This window comes from Oryza sativa, chromosome 4, assembly GCF_034140825.1.
Source record: "Oryza sativa Japonica Group chromosome 4, ASM3414082v1".
Lineage (NCBI taxonomy): Eukaryota > Viridiplantae > Streptophyta > Magnoliopsida > Poales > Poaceae > Oryza > Oryza sativa.
Window position 1 is genome coordinate 18,721,862 of NC_089038.1, and position 24,277 is coordinate 18,746,138.

Consider the following 24,277-nt stretch of genomic DNA (forward strand, 5'->3'; position numbering starts at 1 on the left):
TTTAAATTTCACATTCTGGTTTGTGATTCAAAGAGTTTACTTCCAAAAGGTGCCAGATTACCAGCAGTATTACAAACACCACAGCAGACAAGCAAATGTTTTGGAAGCTAAAACCCTTTCCAGTACAACAATGACCAACATGGTTTCTCCCTTTCCGTGAAAAGCTTACAAAGGATAACGAAAAGATAAAAAAAACTCCAAAATTTGAATGTTCTAACAGTCTAGAACTATAATGGTTTACGTGACGCATAGCGCCTTGACAAAACTATCAAGTCTATAGCAGTACTGTAGCACTGTAACTATGGTTCCTCCTTGCTAAGTTTACTGAGAGCTCGCTGAGCGAACAACTTCTCTTCTCGAGCTCGTTTCTTCGCCAAGGCCTCCTCATCCAACACCTGAATAGGCGACCATTCGGGGAGCGTAAACCAGTCTTTGTCTCCAGAAAAATGTTCTTTCAGGGCATGCCATTTGCCATTAATTTGAGGACTCAGCTTCAGTGCAGCATAGTCCAATGCGGTACCAGCAGCTGCAAAGGTAACTGCATACTTAACTGCCCCAAAGTGTCCGCCTGCAGCGACAGTGAGCAAATGCAAATCATGAGATCCAGGGCACAAACATGAACATTGCGATATAATTTTATGCGAGTTTTCAGACAATATATATATCCCAAAAGTTTCCACCAAGCTGCCTGGTAGAAAACAAATAATGCCATTCAGACAAGTTAGAAAATGCTTGCATCACAGCAAACAAATTCAGACAAGTTTGAATTCTGAAGGCCAAAAGGTATTCATCACAAAGAAGGGTTGATTTTTATAAAATGATCAGACTTGTTGATAATTTGAGTAAGGCAAATCACATTGGACTATCTATGAAACTTCAAGGTAATCTAAAGCAATAGTCAAGTGGAAATTTAATTGAACAGAATAGTCAAGTGGACATGCAAGCATATGCATAACTGGAGAATCTAGTAATAGCAGGTTGAAAGCATATATTTCATAATTTGTTCACAAGCTTGGAAGAAAGATGGATTAAATGGTAGAATGAAGCAATCCAAGGTTTGCATAATAGTTTTTTTTTTAAAAAAAAAAAAGGGCTACCAAAGACAACAATGATGCCTTTCATTTAAATGGAACTGAAGATCTTATTATGATTAGATTGGAGCTCAGCAAGACCACCCACCTTAGATAACCCATGAGAACAAAATTGAAATATCTTAAGCTCTTGAATGGAACTAAACTAAGACTGCTAATACATCAGAAAGGCTACACTATGCATCATAGTAAATTAACTCTAAAATTCACTGTAGAGTGATATCAATAAGTGCAATTAACTATAGTGATGTTGAAGGATGCAAATTGAAAGCTTTTATGTAGAGCTTTCTTTGGAAACAAGAGTAGAAGATGTTACAAAGATTCTGGAGATGTATAAGAAAGAGACATACAATAGGCAATCCCGCATCTAACAGAAGACAGGAACTGAAAGACACTCAAGTTCAGTAATAGTAGCCTTACCAGTACCCACATCCCACAAAATTCTGGAAAACCAGTGAAAACAAATGAGCACATCACAATTTACAATAAATTAACCTTTTTATGATTTTACCCATGATGGTGTCCGGGACCAGCACACATTTCTTCCATGTACAACACTATGCCAATTTTGAGAAAATAAAAGGGCCCCACGTTACAGGTGCACTAGAACTTTTGTTCAGATGTTATCCGAAGTAGGCATAACTTCTAGCTTCCAAAATGTTGCCTGAACAGATTAAAGCACAAACCCTGATGGCTATCAAGTCTGTTGGTGAACTCTAGCTTACTAGCTTAGTATTTTATGGCTGCTATATGTATTTTGTAAAGATAGCATGTGGAAATATATAATATAATTGCTTTCTGATCTAAGTTGTTGATTTTAGTACCATACATGAAACCTGCCTGATAACCCCTAAAATACGAAGTTACTGAAAAGATTAAATTAGATACTTTCAAATATGGAAAGAACAAAAGTCCAAATATGATTGTGCAATATAATGATCAACCTTGTAATCGACCAAGAACAGCTCCGCTTGCTAGCCCACCAACAACGGAGTTCATGGGATCATCAGGTGTTGAAGCCCGAGCATCTCTTGCAAGTTCACGTGCTCCTGAATGGAAACAAGCACATGCATTACATAAACATGTTGATATATAATATATTCATCCAGAGGCTCCATGTCCCTTATTAACATGAGCTTACAGAAAATATAAGTGCTGCAATAAATGAGAAGACGCTATTCCACCTTTTACAAACATGTTTAATATGTTCCCTAAAATGAAAATCATAGTCCAAAACGAACAGTGCAAAAGTATGTATTCTAAATCCCACTAAAAAAGTTATGTATTCTAAATAGTAGATTAAAAGCCACAAGATAGAACTTGTACAGTTGTAGTACCAAGCAGAATTAAAACCAATGCCAGATTCTGATGTGAAAAGGACAACAAATGTTCATACTTCATACTGTGTACAAATGTAAGCAATAATAGCTCAAAACAAGTTCAAACATGTCAAGTAGGGTTTCAAATATGTCAAACATTTCCAGAACCCATGTAGCACAATAGCTACAACCTATGTTCCTTGGCTGACCAGAAATTTCTCCAGTTTTTTTGTAATCTTGAGCAATAAAACCCCGAATTATTTCAACTGATCAAGTGCTAGGAAAAAGGAAAAAAAAGGAGTTGTGGGCACTAAAAAGGTTATGTTGAGGGCATTGCATTTAAAAGATCATAGCTGCCAGCCTGCCACAATTCTACTTACTCATATCTGATGAGCTTAATTTTCCTAAGATCATATCATAGACAATAGATCAAAGAGAGATTTACTTAGGCATTGAATCTTTGCCAAATCAAAGTGAGACAATGGTAACAACAAACTAAGACAATCATTCTTTTATTCACAATTGCTTCATGGATGTTGTGAAATAGCTTCATGGATGTTGATAGCACGATTAACAGCATGCTTAGAGGATAATGGATAATCAGAAACCTTACTATGGAGGGACTGGAGGCATGTTAGAAGATAATCACTCACAAAGTCACAATATCGCAATTCTCAAGGCACCACATCAAATTCCCCAGCAAAAATGGCTATGCTAATTTACGCAGAGAAAGGCTACCTTGTTCAATGGTTAACAAGAATAGTAATTCAGTATCCCAAACTGAGACACTACTAGAAATGTGAAATCGTTTTGTATATGCCTATCATTATATCATCATCTGCGCCATGTTCCCAGGCAACCCGCCTCCAAAATGAGTTTAAGTCCGATCCAGTTACTCACGGTTTTTTTGTAATGATAGTCTAGTAGCTTAAATTTAATAATCTCAACCAACATTCAAGTCATAACTAAGAAATGGTGAGAAGTGAAGTATAGCAAGTCTACTTCTCTCCTACCACAACAGTAGATTATCGAAGTCACAAGTTCAGTGAAGAAATACTACTCCAATAATCCAAATCGGGGTATCTAACCGCACCTCACTTAGAGATTCAATTCAACCCAAGAGCTACAGACTTTGCAACAAAAAGCTAAACAAATCAGACGCCCCGGCGTAACAAGAGGAGCTCACCACCGTAGCACCCGGCGACGATGGCGAGGTTGGCGGCGTAGGTGGCGGTGGCGCGGGCGGCGCCAAGGCGAGCCCGGTGCCGCGACAGCAGCCCGAATCCAGCTCCGACCACACCTACAGAGCATCCCAAAAGTCAGCGAATCCCCCTCCCCCTTTGGAATCGCCCGCGGCGAGTTTTTCTTCGGGGGGTGGGTTGGGGGCGGCTCACCGGCGACCGCGGCGGGCAGCAAGATCCGCTCCTTCCAGTCGGCGGAGAACGGCGCTGCTGGCTCCGGCGTCCCTGCGCCGGCGGGCTCGCTGGCCGGAGTAGCCATCGGAGTAGGGGCGGCGGCGCCGGTGTGTGTGTGTGTGTGTGGGGGGGGGGGGGGGCTTCGGCCGGTGGGCTTCGAGATGCAGAGCCGCCGGTGTGTTGGGCTCTACAAGGCGTCAGATCGGGACTCAACGGCCTAGATCAAACCGAGATCTGCATCTCCGGCCTAAACACGTTCTCTCTCTGCTGAATTAATCAGGAGTAGAGTTAAATTATTGTGATACACGAATTTGTTAGGAGGATATAATTGAATGTGTATAAACTTATCGGTTACGTGTAAACCAAAGCTAAAATACAATGACAAAACGAATTTTAGTCAGTTGAGTGTCCATTAGAAAGTAGCGAGCACATATGAAGGTGGAATTCTACTTTGGACTATAGGAAGAAATAGAAGATTGGCTAAAAGTTGATGGCATCAACGTTTTCTCCGACATATTTAGTTTATGGCTTACACGAACCGTGTAAACACATCGAGAACTCAGTGTTCATGAAAATCAAAATTGTAGGGGAATGTGGGGTCAAACCCTCGGCGGCGCTCCACCTCGGCGCGGGGAAGGCGGCTTGACATGCGATGTGTGGGGAAGACGAGGCGGCGACGCTGCGCAGCGCTAGGCGACGGATCCGATGCCGCCACGATAGGATCTGGTCCACCCACGGCTAGATCTGTCGCCCCTGCAATGGATCTGGCCGGAGGAGCCGACTAGCAGCGCACGAGACAGCAGGAGACCGATGAGGCGCAAGAGAAGGCTGGTGGAGGCAAGCGCGGCAGCGAGGGCTGTCGTGCTCTGGCAGTGGCGCACGCGGGTAGCAAGAACCCATGCTGATTGGTGACGACAGCTGGAGCCCAACGGGAGGCGATCGCGGCGTGGCCGGTGTCCAGTGGCAACATGTCGATGGATGGAGGCAGGAATGATGGCACCGTTGAGGCGCTACCACATGGGAGATCCGATGACGAATGATGGCTTCGGGGCGAGGCGATAGCAAGGTGGGCAGTCTGCCCGAGGTGGAGGCGTCAGCGATGCCGTGAGGTGGGTGTTTGCAGGGCATGCAACGGACTCTGATCCATACGCTAGTCCTCTCGTGGTGACGCCTTGCCGTCACAAGATGGCCACGCTGGCGGCCTAGTACGAGGAAGAGGAGATCCACTCTTCTCTCTCATCCTCTTCCTCCTCAACCCAATCGTGTGGATGGAGGTTGAGTGAGCTGGATCCTGCAATCCTGCTTAATGGATGGTCGACGGCAAGGCGCTGGTGTGGTGGCTATGCATTGAAGGTGCTCAGTTGGTGGTGGCCGCTGATACGGACAGGTGCACGTGGCATGGGAGGGCATGAAGATTACGGGTGAAAGCCTAGCCTTTGGGCCAACAATAGCGACACTCATGGGCGCCACTTTTCCCTTGGGGCATTGTTGTAGAATCTCTTCTCTCCTTGATGGTTTTCTTTAGGTGAAAACCATGTCATGTTCTCAGAATAGGTGACGGTGGTGTTTCTCGACACCGTTTCTTCGCTGGTGGTGTCATTTGAAGACCCATTCCATTAGGGGTGTTGTGTTCATGTTTACTCTTTACTAGCGGGGATCCGGTTGTAGACGCGTGGTGTGGTTATTTTTTTTCTAGCTATAGTCTTCCAGGGCTATAGACTTGTTTTGTTTTCTACTATATTAGTACGAAATTGTGCGCTGTCTTGTGTGGGTTATTTAAAAAAATGAAGGGGTAGCAAACACCGAACAAACCAGCTTTCTCGGCCACCTCTAGGCACCTCCCTTTTTTTTTAGAACTAATGACTTTTATTACACTAGAAATTAGAAACAAAGTACATGAGTTATGATCGTCTCTTCAAGACAGAGGTTTACTAGGGCACTTGTGGTTGGACATGTAGAGTGATAACAAGTATGAGAATTATTGTAGACAATAATTATAGTTTCTAGCCCTAGAATTGTGTCTTCTAGCTTTACTTGCAAGTCTATCCGCAACTTCATTTGCCTTCCGAGGGATCCACTTGACATGCAATTGTTGCTCCTGCAAGGAAAATTCTGAAATTTTGATAGTAATGGCCTTAAACTCCAATGTCCTGGGTTCTCCTGTAAATTATTTTGATGGAATATAGTCGCAATTGTTGCACTATCAGTGAGGAAGATGACATTCATCAAGCTTAAACACCTGCAAGTTTTATAAGCCACCCAGAACACTGAAAGCTCTGCATGCAAAGGTGAAAGAGAATTTGCACTAATAGCCTTTATCCAAATGGCAGCATGAGAAGTTGGATCATGAATAAAGATACTTCATTTTTTATTATCCAACCAAGAAACATCAACATAACATCTTATGCCTGTAGGAATGAGAGTTTTAGTTGTTTCGACGGCAAGCTATTGTTGTACATCAAACACTCCGACCAACGTGCCATGTGCGCGTTCCTCGATGGCATCGCTGGGATCTTAGATGCGCCCAGTACTAGCGGTGCTCATCATCGGCACACCAAGGCACTCTACCTTGAGTTCTTCCGCATCTACAACAACGCTGATATCATTGACCAGATGATTGAGATCACCGTTGGAGAGTGGGGTGTCGAAGGTACAGCCTTCTAGTCGATGCATTGCGCTGTTTTTAGAAACCGAATTATCTCCTCCAAATCCGCATCGAATCCATTGTTTTCTTCGTACATCTTATCAAATTTTGTTGTTAACAACCAACAAGTTTGCGATTTTTTGATTTTTCTAAAACATTTTTAAATTTTTAATTGTAAAAATAAATCTTTCTTGGCCACGTCGGTTTTGCTGTTGTGGCATAATAAAACTATCACGCCCACTACAGATGATGTGTTAGTATTGTTTTGCCATGTTTGGCAGGTCAAAAGATCTAGGTTTTAAAAATAAGTTTTAGAAGAGTTTATTTTTAAAATTAAAAATTGAAAGTTTCAAAAAAAAAAAACCAGTTCATAGACATTATCTATTCATCAACTATCATATCAGCGGAATCAAGCAGCTCTGCTCAACAGTAACCATCGTTTGGGCTGTGTTTTTTTCTCCCTTTTCTCAACTTCTATTTTTTTATATTTTGCGCGTATGTTTCTTAAACTATATTTTACACAACTTTTTTAATAAAAAAGTTCATATAAAAATCATATTAATCTATTTTTAAAGTTTATTTAGCTAATGATACGCTAAACTATCGCTCTGTTTTCGGTACCTCACCTTACAGCACGTCAACAAGAGCAGCAAGCGTGTTAGGATAGGGATCGGAGTCGGAATCGGAATGCGATGGTGACTCGCCGAGCCGCCTATATTATCTCTGCGACCTGTGTACGTAGCTGCTTCCCACCGTCATCCAAACTAAAAATCTTTCTGCCACGCCTAGGATTAAGGCGCCCCGCCGCCGGGCGCGCCTCCCGCGCCGCCTCCCGGCGCTCAGGTTCTCCGTCGCCGACGTGCTCTCGCCGCGCTACTTCCACTCCACCGACCGCCTCCGCCGAGCCAGGGCGCGCGGCGCCGCCGACGCCGAGGACGTCGAGGGCAGGCTGCTGCCGTACATCAAACGCCTGGACCGGCGCGCCACGCGCGCGTTCCTCGACGGCCTCGCCGGGGTCCTGGACGCGCCCGGCGCTCGCCGCCGGCGCGCCAGGTCGCTCTACCTCGAGTTCTTCCGCACCTACGACGGCGCCGGCACCATCGACCGGATGATCGACACCGCCGTCGGGGAGTGGGGCGTCGAGCACCTCGACGTCGTCGTCCTCAGGTCCGCGCCGCGCGACCCCCCGCTGCCGGTGTACGCCTTCCCGGACCACCTCCTCGACGACGAGCGCCACCGCTCGCGCCTCCGCAGCCTGACGCTGGGCCACTGCGCGCTGCCGCCACTGCACCGGTACGCCGCGCTGGAGCGGCTCGTCCTGCAGGACACGGCGGCGTCCACCCCGATGTCCGCGTACGACGCCGTGTTCGGTGGGTGCCGCCGCCTGCGGGTGGTGCACCTCCTGTGCTGCCGCGGCGCGGGCGACGCCCTGGTAATCGACGCGCCGCGCTCCGGCGTGGAGGAGCTCGTCGTGGACAGCTGCTCGTTCCGGGCTGTCGAGCTGCGCGGCCTCCCCGAGCTCCGCCGCCTCGCGTGCCTCGGCGACGGCACCGTGCCGGTGGTGGAGCTCAGCTTCGGCGCCGTCCCGCGCCTCACGCACGTCAACCTCACGTTCGCCGCCCCCACGTCCCCGGCGACGCCGCCCCACCACCGCGTCCTCGACTCCCTCCTCGGGGGCGCGCCGCCGGCGTCGATGTCGAGGCTCGCCGTCCGCTTCACCGGGCCGAAGCGGTGGATCCTCCCGCGCCCGCTCGGCGCCGCGCTGCTCGGCCTGAGGGAGCTCCTCGTCGCCGACGTGCCGCCCACCTGGGACGTCTCGTGGCCGCGCCTCCTCCTCGAGGCGGCGCCGGCGCTCGAGTCGCTGCACATCCACGTCTCCGCGCCCGCCCCCTCGCCGGACGAACACCTGGGGCGGCCGATCTACTGGCAGCCGCGGCGCAAGTTCCGGCACCGGCGGCTGAGGGAGGTGCGCATGGTGGGGTTCGCGGCGAGCGCGCCGCGGCATACGCGGTTCCTGAGGTACCTGGTGCGGGTGTGCGCGACATTGGAGCGCGTGGTGCTCGTCCGGGACGGGCGCGTCGAGGAAGACGGGCTCTGGGGGTGGAACACGGTGAGCAATGGCGATCGGCCGTGGAGGCTGGACGATTGGATCTCGGTCAGTGCGCAGATTAAGCATGGTAGAACTTGGTCGAAGCCTCATGTTGAGGTGATTTTGAAATAGATTTGATGTATATCATTTCTTCTATTTGTCCGGAGATTTATATTCGATTATTTTTCCACTCGAGAATTGATGTATTTTTTTTATCGCCACGCCACCCACACGTCATTGAATCATGAGAGTCCCACTCGACATTGTCACATGGTAGCAACCTAAAGAGTAGCAAATCATCAATTTTATCATTTGTACGATATATTTGTATGTATACATCCACTAGGTTTTATTAGAAGAAACGTTCTCATCGTTCTCTACGAAATATAAATTCAATTTTTATTAATTACATAGAAAATGCGACCACGCGACCATGTCCAATATACTCCCTTCATTCCGTTATCCGAATCTAAGCATAATATTCCCATCAAGGACCATTTCATTCCACACCTTTCTCCAACCAAACAACTTAAAAAATAGGATCAACCCAACCCATCTTGTTTCATCCACTAATCAAACGCATGCATAGTGTGGAGATAGGAGGTGTTGGTTCGTTCTTTGTTTGGATTCCCTTCAATTTTGATTTGTGTGAAAATTGAGCTCTCAATATAGAAAGATCGCAAAGACTAAGGACAAAACTTGTATTGATTGTACAAGTTGGTGACTTCGTGTAAGTATACAATATATAATCAAAATTTCTGTTGTTATTGTAAAAGCTGAAAATTATGGTATAAAAGGTGTTATATAAAATCGACGATGCATCCAATAGATGAAACTATACGTACTACCTACTATTTTATACGGCACAATCTCATTTTCAATGTACATAATAGGCATTTTCATCGTACCGCCTGATTCAAAATCCCATTTTCATCCTGGCAACGATAGTGGCAGATCCACCGCCTGCTGCCACGGATACGACGGATCATCCCTTCTTGAGGACTGCAATGGTGTCAGCTTCTCCAACGGTGAGGAGGTTAATTAGATCTTGCTGTGGCGGCTTAACATGGTTGTATATTGAAATCGGTTAGGGTTCTGATTTTTTAGAGAAAAAAAAATCATCGCAGTTAGGCGGCTTAACATGGTTGTATGTTGAAATCGGTTTTCGCAAGCAACCTTGTTAATTGGCTGCTAGTAAAAACCAGTTTTTAGTGTATAGGAAGACGATTTGTGTAGAACTGCCAGCACACCTCTTTCAACGTTAATGTCACATGTGTTCCCTTTGCAACCTACTGCTTCCTGGGGTGAAAACGGTACGGAAACTTTCAGGATTCCGAATCTATTTTTGAAAACGTAATCTGTCGGTCAGAATTTTTGGGAAACGGAAACGAATTCGGAATTATTTTCTCGTTAACGTGATCGAAAATGATAAGGGCAGTTTCCGTCGGAACTCGGAATCGGTCGGAAACTTTCCGGAAATTTTCTCGGAATTTCCAGAAATTTTATGACTGAAATACCCTGGATTCATTTTTAAGCACTGAATAGTGAATACCATGGTGTTTAGTTGTTATTTTTTAAAAATTATTTGTTATGAAAATCTAAAATCACATCAGAATATTTTTCCATGCATTGGAATTTATCAACAACATTACTCTATTAAACATAGATAATTTATTTCATAGATTGTGTTTTGTGATGTGCTGTTGATGCTTAATAATTGGACTTATATGATTGTGTTTTACAATGAATTGTTGACCGTTGAGACTTGAGAATTGGATTTATCAGTTTGAGGGGTTTTTTATTCCGATAAATTTTCGTTATCGTATTTGCGCCGGTTCGTTTTCACTCCGTTTTCGGTTTTGATAATATTCGATTCCGTTTTCGTATCCAGGGTTTCCGATTCCGATCTCGAAAAAAATATGAAAATGAAAACGATAAAGATGGTTTCCGTCCGTTTCCGTACCGTTTTCACCCCTACTACTTCCTTCATGCATTCATCTCCTCTATAATTGATTAGACATTGTAATACACCGGGAAAAAAAGTAACCATACATTAGTACTTTATATGTCCACAAATATAAGGTTTTTGGTTGGATGTGACACATCCTAATACAACGAATCTGGACAGAGAGTAGGATATGACATATCCGTGCAAAATCCCTTATATTTTGTAGACAGAGGAAGTAGTTTCTTTTTTTTTCATGGGATCAAGTTCTGCAATGAGATGATTTTTCTCTTGGGATCAAGTACTGGCATGAGATATGATTTAGCATCGAGAAATGCTGATGAGAAAAACTGTAGATTGATAAACTCAACTCAAAAGAGAAGATTTGTTTAGCAAATCGTACGTAGAAACTAGCAATCCAATACGTATTTGACACACCAAATCTAACGCGGACTCTTACGTTCTCAGCAGATAGACTCGTAACAGGCGTAGATAAAGGACGGACGAAAAGTTTGGATGACGAAGGAAGCGACAAAACTCATGGATGTGCAAGGGATTTTGAGATAAAAATACAAAGGCGCACCACAAATCTTCTTTAAAATAAGTCAAGGGGGGCAAAACTCTCATTGGTACCAAGTAGCAGCGGTTTCCTTCTCTCTAAATTGCGCGCTAGGAAGAAATCTTACTGATTTCGCTACAGAAATTGGCACATCAGAACATCCTTCAAACACGTATCTGAACTTCCAACACCTAATTTTATTCACTGGTGTTTACAAATCAAGGGACGAAAGACCTAACTCTGTAGTCCAAAATCATTTGCAAACATTATGTAAAACAATCCTTTCTCTGTCAAGCGTTACGACCTACATCACCATCCCTCCATCGATGGTAAGAACCTGCGTAAAATGGCCAAATAGCAAGTGGTTAGTTCGATGATGAATGAACGCAGGGATGTGGTGTGAATTAGGATTCAAGCGCACCTGTCCCGTGATGTAGTTGGCCGCAGGATTGAGAGCCAAAAACTCAACCAAGCCAGCAACCTCCTCTGGTTTGCCATATCTCCCTGCAAGTCATATCAACCATTGGTACTGACTGAAATTATTGAACTGCCCAGGGGATGTGGCGTTATCTCACTTATGCAGGGATGTAGTGTTATCTCACTCAGATTAGCACATAGGCTGTTTTGATGTTTTTAGCAAAAGAGGGGGGTTTCGCGCAAATAGAAATCGTGCATGATATAAAGAAGATAACAATGCCACTTAGTCAAGGAGTACAGCTTAACACACGTACCTAATGGGATGGTTGACAAGATTTTCTTCTCAAGATCCTCTCCAAGTTCAGCAGTCATGTCAGATGCAATGAAACCAGGTGCAATTGCATTCACCTGAATGAGTATTCAGAGTTGTTTGAGAAGTCGGGCTACCCTAAAGTTATACGAGAGCTAACAATGGAGAGATGAAGCCATACATTGATATTTCTGCTTGCATATTCCCTAGCTACTGTTTTCGTCAAACCAATAACCCCAGCCTTGGCAGCACTGTAATTAGCTTGGCCAATATTACCAACAAGACCAACAACTGATGCTATGTTGATGATTTTTCCCTGCATTTCAACACAAAAAACAAGCAAATCAGTACTCATGGTGACATGGATATGAATAGAAGCTCTTTTTAACAAAACTTCTTAAATTCAGACCACAAAATGAATAAAATTAGTTATTATTATGAAACCTGACTAAACTTGTAAGCAATATTAAGATATTTTTCAAGATATGATAAAGATATTTTTCAAGATTTCATGTGTATTATCAGACTCGCCAAAAGGGACCATTGTTAATCCATGAATACGAAGACGCAGCAGTTAGCACCCAGTATAGTAATAGAAAAGCATTCTATGCAAACCAAACACTACCTTTTTCTTCTTCATCATTATTTTTGTAGCAGCCTGCAAGAATGTATACAGGTAAGATGAATAATGTTCTTCAAGACTTCAAGTAACCAAAAACAGTACAATACAAACTTACTTGTGTACAGAGGAAAACACCAGTAAGATTCAGGTCAATTACGTCTTGCCATTGTGATTTCTTCATCCTCATTAATAATGTGTCTCGGGTAATTCCTGATAACAAGATGTTCTTTTAATTTACAGACAAATTGATTAACATGATAGGAAGCTAAAAAAAATGTAAAGAAATGAAACTACAATGGGGCCCAACCTGCATTGTTTACCAGCACATCAATTGTTCCCCATTTATCAAGAGCCTGGTAGATTAAGTAATCATAAACGAGTCATAGAGTGAAGAATTGATATAAAAGTATATTTAAAAGTGCATTTGTATTACATAAAGAAACTGCACTTACTGCTTTCATCATAGAATCCACATCGGCTTCTTTTGAAACATCTCCCCCGAAGGTAATAGCCTGACCACCACATGCTTCGATCTGGAAAAATAACATTATAATTATCTGATGGAACTAAGGATAGTGTGGGAAACCAAAAGTAGTTTTCTATAGTATGATTTGTATATTTGTAGGTAGATTTCTCTCCAAATTTCGCTTGAACTGCCCTTTTTGACCACGGCGGTATGGAGAACTTTCAAATTGATCTAAAATAACTACATTTATAAGTAAAAGTAGTTAAATATGGTTGAATCAACCACAGTAGAGATTCATCTCACTGTTTCTTGCTAATTATTATCATTATTATTACTATCTACTAGTTTTGAAAATAAGTTACAATGTGCCAATGAAACAGATGAAGATAGGAATGCAATTAGATTTTAAATTGCTCTGGGTTGACTTCCGAAATGTGCAATTGTTTTGGAGTTGCGTTATCATAAACGTCAAGATTATTCAGCAAGATTTGTAAATGATAATACTTTAATGTATTCCTGTATGAGGCTAAAAGACAGGAAAATGAAAAATAGAATTAAGGAAATCCAACAATGATGAGAATTAAGGAAAAAAAAGTTATCCAAAGCATAAACTGATTGCCTGTAGTAAAACTAAAATGACTAACAAATAGCATTAGATAGTGAAAATGTCCACACACACACACAATGGTTACGATTTAGAATCACCTTAGGGTTATCCTTATGTTAAGATTTGACATTAAGTGACAGGTAACCAAGTAATACCAAACAAAGTCTATCTACAAATACTAAATTTGGGAATCGACAAGCTCACCTCTTTGGAGACTTCTTCAGCCTCTTTTGAGGATCGGGCATAGTTCACCAGGACCTGAAAGGCAGTGGCAAGTCTCCGAGGTTAATCTTATCATTACACAAAATATAAGGAAAAAGAGAAATGGTCTTTTGCATTGTTGAGAAGCCAAGCGGGTAGGCAAAAGTGTAAAATTACATCACAACATGTCTATCCCTCTATAAGATATCAAAGACAACAAATTGGAAAGCAACACATACTAGAACTAGAACCAGAATTCCAACACGAGCAGTACCGCACAACACAAGTACACAAACAAATCATATCAGCTGTTGAACAAGCTGTTCAGACTTTAGTTGTGACGCTCACCTTGCACCCAGCTTTTCCAAGAGCCAATGCAGTCGCCTTTCCAATCCCCCTGGAGGCACCGGTCACAATAACAACTGGAGCTTCCAACTTTGTAGCATCTTGCACAAGTGCTTGCTCAACAGCTGCAACATGGGTCTGCACGCCTGCAGATAGCATCGCTTAGCATTGGATACCAAGAGTGTAGGTTGTTTGAATGAGTTTGAAAAGGAGGATAAATTCAAAACACAGCTTTCCTGAAGAAAGCTCTTGAAAAGAATACATTTAGCATATGAAAAGATGTGAAAATTTTAAATTAAAAAAAATGACCCTGGACACAGAACAAAGACACAAGTCTATATAGATTTTTTTAAAAAAAAAAATACATAGGAACATCTGTTATTTCCAAAACAAGGCAATAAACAGTAAACTCCATCTTGACAAATACCATGCAAATGTCTGTTTCAATCAGACTTAGTTCACATCGAATGTTCAACTTTATCAATGATGATTACAAAGTGGCATCTGCAGGCTAAGCATATCATATCATTGAAGTGTAGTGAAGCACAGCTACTTTTCCTATGTGCTCTATTACAGATGTTACTGGTCCTGAATTTGATGATGCCATATATATGTTGATGATACAGTAGTTTCAGAGTACCTCCAAAAGGGCATGATTCCAAGCTATCAAAAATAGAAAAATAACTCCGCTGTTCTGTTTCCACTTTTTAATACATTTGGATGTCTATTGCACTGTAGATAATTAGGACCAAATATTGTTAATAGCTCAACTTCCACTGTCAAATGACATTTGACAAATACTGTGGGATCTGTAGATTTTGTCAGAAAAAAATCTTTACAAGTACAGTTCAACATTTACATTCTTATGCTGAAGCATTTGGAATCATCATACAGCTTCTGACAAAAGATTAAGCTTTTGTTGATTTGTTGCATAATTTTCCACTAAGACACAATACATATAACAAAGAACTGACACCTATGGTCATCATCAATTCCATTCCATGGCACGTGAATAATGCTAGAATAGATTGCTGCTTGTTGGGTTGCTGGTGCAAGCAAAGATACAAAAGAATAATATTTTATGAACCCCAAATAAAACATTGTGTTCTTAATGCACCAATTAGTGTATTAGATATTTCAGTTTGCTGATAACAGGATTAGGCAAACCGTGTGATATTGGGGAAAAAACAAAGTGATGCTGACTTCCCTAACAAAACCAGACCGCAAGCCACTTCAGCTATGTAAGGAACTACTTCCCAGTGGACTACAAAGTAGTTTATCATCGAATTAAGATCCCAAGCACATAGACAAAAGAATAAAATCTGGTCTAAAACATACTCTTGTATTTTTTTTTAGCATTACCATATCCTATTTGGCAATGAATTTCATATACTAGAGTATGTTCTTAAGATTGGATTGTCTAAAGTGAAATTCATTGCCAAATAGGATATGGTAATGCTAAAAAAATACATGATTTTGAACTAACAGAAACATAGGCTCATCAAACATAAGTTGATCCATAAATATAAGGGGTACTCCTACATTTTACACCAAATTTAAGAGAGCTCTCCATTTGATGTCAACTTGTAAAATACCAGCATGAAATTTTAAAAATATAACTGAAAAATAATATTATACCAGGCGGAGCATATCCCCAAAACCCACACGTTTCACCCAGCAAGTGCGGATCCTAGGCTAGCACGAGCAGCGAAGCGTTCGCCACGGCGTTCCCAGATCTCCATGCCCGAGCTAACCCAGCACAACAACGACTAAGTCCACCCGCCGCTGGAGCGAGACAAAGAGAGGGGTGGGGGAAAAAAAAGGGAAGTGCGGCCTTACCGGAGAAGCCGCCGGACCGCACCGCGCGCGAGCGCGCGGCCGCCGCCGCGCCGAACGAGACGAACCCTCGCCGCGCCACCGCCGCGACGGCGGCGCCGCGCGGGGCCACCGCCGGGGAGGCCACTGCTGCTGCTGCCCCTGCGGTCGCGGAGGTCGCCATGAGTGCGCGTAGAGAAGACGCGGCGGAGGAGGCGGAGGCGAGGAGGCGGTGGGCCACAGGGAGCGGCGTGGCGGGCGCGCGGGGGGTTGGTACTTGTAGCCGCGGCGGCGTCGGAGTCGGCGGAGGCGGCGGCGGCGGAGGGAAGTTTTTTTTTTTTTCTTCCTGGGTAGCTCAGCGACGAGAGGGCGAGGAAGGGTAGATAAACCCGTCGGTGTCGTTGGGGGGCGGAGCGCACGAGGAGAGGAGAGGAGAGGACGACGGGAAGAATACTCTATTGGAGCCCCTTCACACCTACTCCATCCCTCCTTAAAAAAAAAACCTAGGTTTCCACATCTAACATTGGATTTGGATCGTCCGTCTTATTTTAAAATATTATAAAAAAATTAAAAAGATAAGTTATTAATCATATTTTATCATCTAACGACAATAAAAATACTAATTATAAAAAATTTCATATAAGACGGATAGTTAAATGTTGGATACGAAAACTCAGGGTTTGTCTTTTTTTACAGAGGGAGTAAAATGAAGTGACAGATTAACACATAATTAATAAAATATTAGCTATGAAAACTTTAAAAAATGATTAATATGCTTTCCTATAGCAACTTTTATATAAACTTTTTATAAAGTATGTATCGTTTAACTGTTTAAAAATTGTGCACGTGAAGAACAAGGATATTATGAGTTGGGAATTCGCGGGAAATAACACAGTCGAGATCTGCAAGCGAAATGCCCCCTGATTTCTCCTGATTTTCTCAGCCCGTTTTGGCGGGTGGCGGCAGCTGGCCACCCTGATTTGACGTGAACAAGGCTGATGATACAGATGTATCTGTATTCTGCTTGCTTTTGATTTCGATTGGATCTGACTCCTTTTCTCTTCGTCTCATCCAGGGCATCCATCCAGCACAATGGGTTTTCTCTTCTTTTTTTCGTCAGTTTTAAGGACGAACTTGGTATTATTACGGTGCTGTTTTGAAACTCATCGAAGAAGATGAAGATTAAGACGACGCACCTAAAACGAGAAATCTAATAGCGTATTATTTAGTTAAGTTTTAATTATTACAAACTCTTTTTTTAAAAAAAGGATTTTACATTGTTTTCTATTACCACCTATATCCTCCGTAAAAAAAGACAACTTCTAGAAATGTATATATATAAAGGATTGTCTGATGAAATATATGCTTCTTGCGAAAAATTTCTTTATAGCAGTTGCTCAAAAATATCAAATAAATCTATTTTCAGCTTTACTATAATTAAAAGCCAATTAACCATGCACTAACGATTTTTTTTTTGTTTTGCATGCCCTTCCTTAATCTTCATCCATAGGGCCTTAGTAGGTCATATTTAAGGCATTTTTCTAAAGAGCTAATTGAGTTTAGCCACTCCTCATTTTTCTGTTAACATGTTTTTTCAAACAGCCCTTGCCTGCCAGACGTAGGCCTTGTTTAGTTCTCAAAATTTTTTTTTCCAAAAACATCACATCGAATCTTTGGACATATGCATGGAGCATTAAATATAGATAAAAAGAAAAACTAATTGCACAGTTTGAATGAAAATCGCGAGACGAATCTTTTGAGTCTAATTAGTTCATGATTAGCCATAAGTGCTACGGTAACTTACATGTGCTCATGACGGGTTAATTAGGCTTAATAAATTCGTCTCGCGGTTTCCAGGCGAGTTATGAAATTAGTTTTTTCATTCGTGTCCGAAAACCCCTTCCGACATCCGGTCAAACGTCCTATGTGGCACTCAAAAATTTTCTTTTCGCGAACTAAACATGGCCATAATGAGACATGTTTTTCAAACAGCCCTTGCATGCCAGACGCAATGAAATTTTGGTCGCCATTATATATTGCCATGGAAGAACATGTACGAGACAATGAGAGAAGGAACTCCTTAATAATGATAATATGGCTTGGAAAATAAACTAACTTGGAGATTCAAAAGTGTTAGGGAACAACTCCAAAGTGTTTTTATTGGGCATACATGTATCAACATGGCAATAATGAGAGAAAATCCAAGAAATATCATTAACAAGTGTCAAATTTCAAAAAATATCATTGACGAGTGAGAGTTCCGTAAAATATCATCGTGCAAGCTATTTTATCTTAGAAATATCATCATTGTTAGGGTTTCGTTAGTAGCCCTCCGTTAAGTACTATATGATGAACAATACATTTAATGATATGGGATGGATGGAACACTAACAATGAGAATGGTTTTTTTTTTGGGACAAAATCGCGTGTACGATTGTATTCTTATGAAACTCACACTCGTTGATAATATTTTTTTAATTGGACGCATGTCAATGTTATTTTTTTTGGATTTTCTGGAAAAATGAAGAGTCCATATTGCAAGAGCGAATTGACTAGTAGAATGATGTTGAGTGTTCTCACGCAGATATCGTGCGTAATGATGTCATTTTGTGTGTTTTTTCTTTGTGCTGTTTAATTCATGCAAACGATCCCGCGCTTCTAGTTATGCGTTGATTGGACGATTATATAGCTTGTTGGTAGACGCTAATAGCTGATGCCCAACGAATTTGGAACCTTGGTTTATAGTAATACGATAATGCTCAAATGTCCCCACTAATAGATACTAATTGTGTACTACATAGCTTCTATATAGTTTAATAGATATATCTGAGATATTGTACATAGGTGGTCCACATTGGAGTGTCAAACAAAATCGGCATAAGTTATTTTAAAAAGAAAATCAGAATGAAGGATAACAATACATTGAATTATACTAGTAAAACATGAGAAAACAATAGTTTTAGTCTGTTAGGGAGGGGGGGGGAGAACAAGAGATAATAGACTATTCTTATAATATTAATGTCGTTAAATATTTCACACCGCTAGCCATTAAGCTTGGGCTTTATCTTTTATCTTAGCCAACAATACATATACTAAGGGCAATCCTAACACATAGTGTTCATAAGTAGTGTCTATGGTGCCATGTCAATAAGATATCACAATAGAAACTACACTCTATAACCTATGTTTTTTTAAAGTGGGCTATTAATAAATACATCATCTCTCTTCTCTACCAATCATATTTATTCTTCATCTATTATGAAAACACTATTCTCTCCCAATGCAAAACTTGATAGTGTCTAGTGCATAGGTTCTCGTGTTGAAGTTGTGTCTTGCATGAGACCCAGTTTCTTCATCTCTTCACTCTCTCTCTCTCTTAATTAATATAGTGCCACATAAGCTAAAAGTCCTACATGGTAATACAGTTGATGCCATAGACACCATCTTAGGTGGAGGGTTAGGACTGTCCTAAGGGCAAGTATAACAACTGAGCTTGTATGGGCTCTAATAAGGCAATACACGTCATCTTGAGATTACAACAAAGGTTAACTATGACCATTAATCCACCAAAATAATCTTTTTATTGTAAAGCTTAACATTGACTTCCGTTGAAAGCATTGTTATGCTGGCTGTTTATTTTACGGTAGTTTTGAATTTTTACAAATGAATTGCTCACTCTATTTACAAAAAGTTTGAAGTATATATAGTTGTCTACTCAATAACCATGTACTAAAAACATTCGTGATCACCTAACTTACACTCATCACCAGCCCAACACAAGTTTCTGACCTTCGGAATAACCTTAGGCAATGGAATAGTCACAAAATATCACTGTTTTTTTTTAATTCCCAAGCTACTAATGCATTCTTGGAGGTACAAATCATCCGTTGGGACACTCCAACAAAAGTTGGATGAAAATTTGGATATTCGTGACATGCTTTTCAAACTGCTAAACGATACGTTTCATGTAAAAACCTTCTATATGGAAGTCACTCTAAAATATCAGATAAATATATTTTTTAAGTTTGTAGTAATTAAAACTCAATTAATCATACGTTAATACCACCTTGTTTTGCATAAAACATTTAATTTTCATCTTCATCCCCATCTACCTAAGTTTCAAACACCACTAGATTATGCTGGAAGCAAACACCTTCACGATTATGCACAGCAAAATGCGGCTACAGGATTCAATAACTAGCCAAGGCAATGTAAGTTCTCTCACTAATTACGAATATTCTGATAGCCACTTGTAAAAATAAATATATTCGTCCCAAAGTTAAAACTTTCATTTGGAGACTCACTAGAAAATCTCTTCCTACTGCTTGAAAACTTCATGACAGAATTGAGGAAGTCCTAACTGTACTCATTTTGGTCTCCAAGAGAGAATGGGATTCAACTAATCAACTGTTCTTTGGCTGTCAATGTAGCTGGTTGGTTTGGTTTGTCTCTGAAATTCAGCTTAGAATTGAATCATTGATGCTCTCAATGACATGCAATCTGTTAATGAAATCTTTGCTAACTTAGTAATTAGCAGAGGACCATCTGGAACAACCCTACCTAGAATCTGTACCATCCTCCTCAACGACATCACCTTTCTCTCGGACAAATGCTAATGCTGTTGGTTCTTTACAGAACAGAGATTTCCAGTACAACCCTGGACATTAAAGAATCAGACCTCTTTTATACCAGCTTCAGCAGAATTTGCAGGTCAATTGGCCAACATATGAACATGAGGTGTTTATACTAGTTTTCTGCCCTTCATGAGAGTGTAATTAATCTCCCTCACCCATGTTTACTCCCTCTTTCCACGAAGACTTCTTCTTTTTGCCCCTTTCATCTGTCCCATAATAAAGACTTCACTTTGAAACAATCGATGTATTAGAGTTTGAGAAACTAAGAGATAAATGTATTAGAATTTGAGGAAATGGGGGCACAATTGCATTTGAGCTTGAGAAGGTGGAGAACAATTGCACAGGAATTGGAGAAAATGAAGCGCATTCTAGTCTTTTTTTATTTTATATTGATATGTGGGAGGTAAACTGAAAATGAGGTAATTTTTGTAACGGATTTAGTATGTTCTAAAAACTTCTTAATCCAAATTAATATATGTGTCTTCAAACCGAAACTCATGTTTTGGCCACTCACTACAAAATGTCAAACCAAGGTTAAGAACTCAAAACTTGTACGGTCAGTCACAAAAACACACTGTTTTTACTCCATTGTTAATGTGAATTCCTATTGGAACCTGCTGCTATGATACAATTTGAAACGAAATTACAAATGCAACGAATAACTAATCTGAATTTGAGCACAACACCTTCATAAAAACTAAAGAATTTTCTAACATTTCTTCTAGATTTGGTAGCACACGAGAAGGAGGAGAAGAAGAAGAGCACCCAGATGGAGACGCACATCCAGCATTCTCCAAGATAACCGTGAGAACGACGACGTCGTCGACGACGACGACATCGGCGCGGTGGTCGGCGCAGGCGACTGGAGCGCCGGCGGCCGCTGCACCGGCGCCTGCGTCTGCCGGGCGCCACCGGTGACGTTCTTGAACTCCGGCGAGATTTTGGTCTGTGTCCAGACTTGTGATGCTGCAAGAAGATGAGGAGGTCAGTGTCAGCAACGGCAGCGGGCAATGGAACAGTGTCAGTGAAAAAGCTTGGAGCATGGCTGACCTCGCCGCGACACGGTGAGGTTGGCATCGTCGTAGTTGACCGGCCAGAGGAAGTAGCCGAGGAGGCCGCACCGCGCGGCGAAGGCGAGCTTCTCGGCGACGACGGCCACGCCGTCGAACGCGACCCAGACGTCGCCGACGGACACGTACGACGCGACGGAGGCGTTGTCGTAGGCGGTGATCACCGCGCGGGAGCCGCGCGTCGCCGTCGCGGCGAGCCACTGGACCTCGGCGTAGGACATGGCGCCCGTGGCGTTGCTGCCCCGCTGCTTCGGCCCCGCGGCGACCACCGGCGCGCCGACGCCGCTGTTCGCCTTGTTGCGGAGGAACCAGGAGCGGCCGTAGAGCGGGATCCCCATCACCACCTTGCTCGCCGGGACGCCCGCGTCGAGCCACGACACGACGCCGTAGCTCGCCGAGTAGTGCGACGCCCTGTCGTAGAGCGGCGCGTCGAACGCCGTGGCGTTGGCGTTGGCGGCGCCGGGCGGGCGGAGCCCGAACGCCATCACGTTCACCCAGTCGAGGCTCCTCGCGACGGTCTCCGACGGGTAGTCCACGCCGGCGAACGGCGCGTCGAACACGTGGTTGGAAAAGTACACCGTGGCCGTGAGCAGGAACCCGCGGGGCACCGCGGCGCGCCACTCGGCGACGAGGAACCCGAACTCCGCCATCTCCACCGCCGACGCCGGGAACCGCCACGCCACGTCGAGCCCATCGAACCCATTCTCCCTCGCGACCTTGACCGCCGCCCCGATGAACGCCGCGCGCGACGCCGGGTCGGCGGCCATGGCGGCGAACGCGGGGTCCGACCCCGACCCCGCCACCGCAGCCGCACCACCCGCGCCGCCGCCGCGGCCGATGGAGAGGACGGTCTTGACGGCGGCGTTCTTGGCCTTGACCGCCCTGGAGAAATCCCCCAGTAGGCTCGCCGCCGCCGGGTCCGGCGGCAGCAGCAGCGTGCGGCGCGCGGGGTGGACCGCCACGGCGTAGTAGTAGAGGTGCGTGTACAGCGACGCGTCGAGCGCGGCGAGCGGCCGGAGGTGGGCGTCGGCGGCGAGGTAGTACCCGGCCCGCACCGCCTCCCGCGATTCTTGGCTCCTACGGGTCGCCGGCGAGGCTACCGCCGCGAGCGAGAGGGAGGAGAGAGTGACGGCAGCAATGGTGGAAAGGAGGAGGAGGCCGTTCTTGGCCGCCATTGGTGAGTGAAGGGGAGAGGGGTGGGGGTGGGTGGGGATGGAGCATTGTTTTTGTGCCATGGACACTCATGGGAGTGTGGGGAATCTAGGTTTGGGTGTGTTGTTTTGCAAGTGTTTGCATTTGCATGGAAGTTTACTCATTCACTCACTCACTGCTCACAAGGGAAGATAAAGAGTCTTGTGACTTTGAGGGTGACTTGGTGAGATATTTATAACTATTTATCGCTTTTACTGGACTCATTTGTCACAGACACGTAAGAATCATGAGTCCACATATTAAAGACTATGAGTTACAAATTCTTAATTGCCACATAAGAATCCTGAGTCCACATGTTAAAGACTGTGAGTTACAAATTCTTAATTGTCATATCTTAAAAGTGGTAAAAAGTTAAATGCATCTAACTTCAGTATTGTGGATGGACAGAAGGTGATGTGCAGTGAACTTGAAGCTACACGTATGCACAATTGGACTTGGAGAGGCATATATATGTGCTTGGGCAATGGGCAATGGTCAATGGTCAATGGAGGATCATCTGAATTATCGCTGGTGCAGTAGCACTGACTGATACGTCGATCTTACATATGTAGAGAATACATATTTATGCTTCAAACATGACTAAAGTATTACACCTTAAAATATTAAAAAAAAACAGAACTTGGCATTGTGTATGGTGGGAGAAAATTTCGAACAAGAATTTTCAGACAAAGCTTGGAAATTGAACGAATTTGTTTCTTTTTTTGCCCACTGGCACTTCATACTGGCAGCGGCGGAGCCAGGGCCTGGGGACCCTACTACCCTAGGCAGTTGCCCGGGCTCCGCCGGCTACATGCAACCATGTCCCATTAGATTAAATCTAATTACTCCCTCCATTCCATAATATAATATAAGGTACAACCACTTTTTTTTCTTAAGATGTTTCATAATATAAGGCATGTATGCATGCAAGCAATTAACTATAACCTTTTCTCTATTAAATTATTACTTTTTTAAATCCTCCACTCTCATGTTCTCTAAATCTATTGGATGCATGCATTATATTTATTAGGATGATCCAAACTAGGAGATGATAATAATTATTTCTTGATCTTTGGGTTAAAGGTGGTTATACCTTATATTTTGGAATGGAGTGAGTACCTTGCTAATAATATCTCTTAATCACTGTATAAATTGAAACAACAGCAGTACATATAGTGTACATACTTATAACGGTTTAGTGTAAAATAACAAAGCAAATGTTCACTCTAAAATGATCTACAAATTCGTATACTATATTTATTGTTAAACTTGCTTAGGCTCACGAAAATTTCTAGATCCGCCACTGTATACTGGTAAGTTGAAAATGTGAAACCCTGGTTACGATAGACTATGGAGCCGTTTGGAATGTTCGAATTTATGCACCGCTTTTTTTTTTTTGGAGTTCAATATCCTTGTACAATTTGTAAATTCAGGCATTTCAAATGGTCCTAACCATTAGTTTTCTTTTTTTAAAAAAAAGGTTCTAACCATATCCATCCACTCGACGTAACCAGAGCCCCACCTAAATTGTTGGAAC

The 24,277-nt window shown here is 43.0% G+C and overlaps 3 protein-coding genes across 3 annotated transcripts; all 3 read right to left on the reverse strand.

Moving 5' to 3' along the window:
- Positions 1–19: 19 nt before the first annotated feature.
- On the reverse strand, positions 20–3,950 carry LOC4335608 (uncharacterized). Its single transcript, XM_015780436.3, has 4 exons — positions 3,805–3,950; positions 3,597–3,710; positions 2,036–2,140; positions 20–568 (listed from the first exon to the last, which is right to left on the reverse strand). The coding sequence occupies exons 1-4, from the start codon at positions 3,908–3,910 to the stop codon at positions 300–302; spliced, it is 594 nt and encodes a 197-aa protein (XP_015635922.1). The 5' UTR covers positions 3,911–3,950; the 3' UTR covers positions 20–299.
- Positions 3,951–11,059: 7,109 nt separating this feature from the next.
- LOC4335609 (3-oxoacyl-[acyl-carrier-protein] reductase 4) lies at positions 11,060–16,264 on the reverse strand. Its single transcript, XM_015780435.3, has 11 exons — positions 15,870–16,264; positions 14,034–14,176; positions 13,689–13,742; positions 12,864–12,944; positions 12,719–12,764; positions 12,527–12,621; positions 12,415–12,447; positions 11,971–12,105; positions 11,794–11,887; positions 11,484–11,566; positions 11,060–11,399 (listed from the first exon to the last, which is right to left on the reverse strand). Exons 1-11 carry the CDS (start codon positions 16,027–16,029, stop codon positions 11,367–11,369), a joined length of 957 nt encoding a protein of 318 aa, XP_015635921.1. The 5' UTR covers positions 16,030–16,264; the 3' UTR covers positions 11,060–11,366.
- A 4,775-nt stretch (positions 16,265–21,039) lies between these two features.
- Positions 21,040–22,867, reverse strand: LOC4335610 (class V chitinase). The gene is made up of 2 exons (XM_015779544.3): positions 21,530–22,867; positions 21,040–21,445 (listed from the first exon to the last, which is right to left on the reverse strand). Exons 1-2 carry the CDS (start codon positions 22,782–22,784, stop codon positions 21,201–21,203), a joined length of 1,500 nt encoding a protein of 499 aa, XP_015635030.2. The 5' UTR covers positions 22,785–22,867; the 3' UTR covers positions 21,040–21,200.
- Between the last annotated feature and the right edge of the window lie 1,410 nt (positions 22,868–24,277).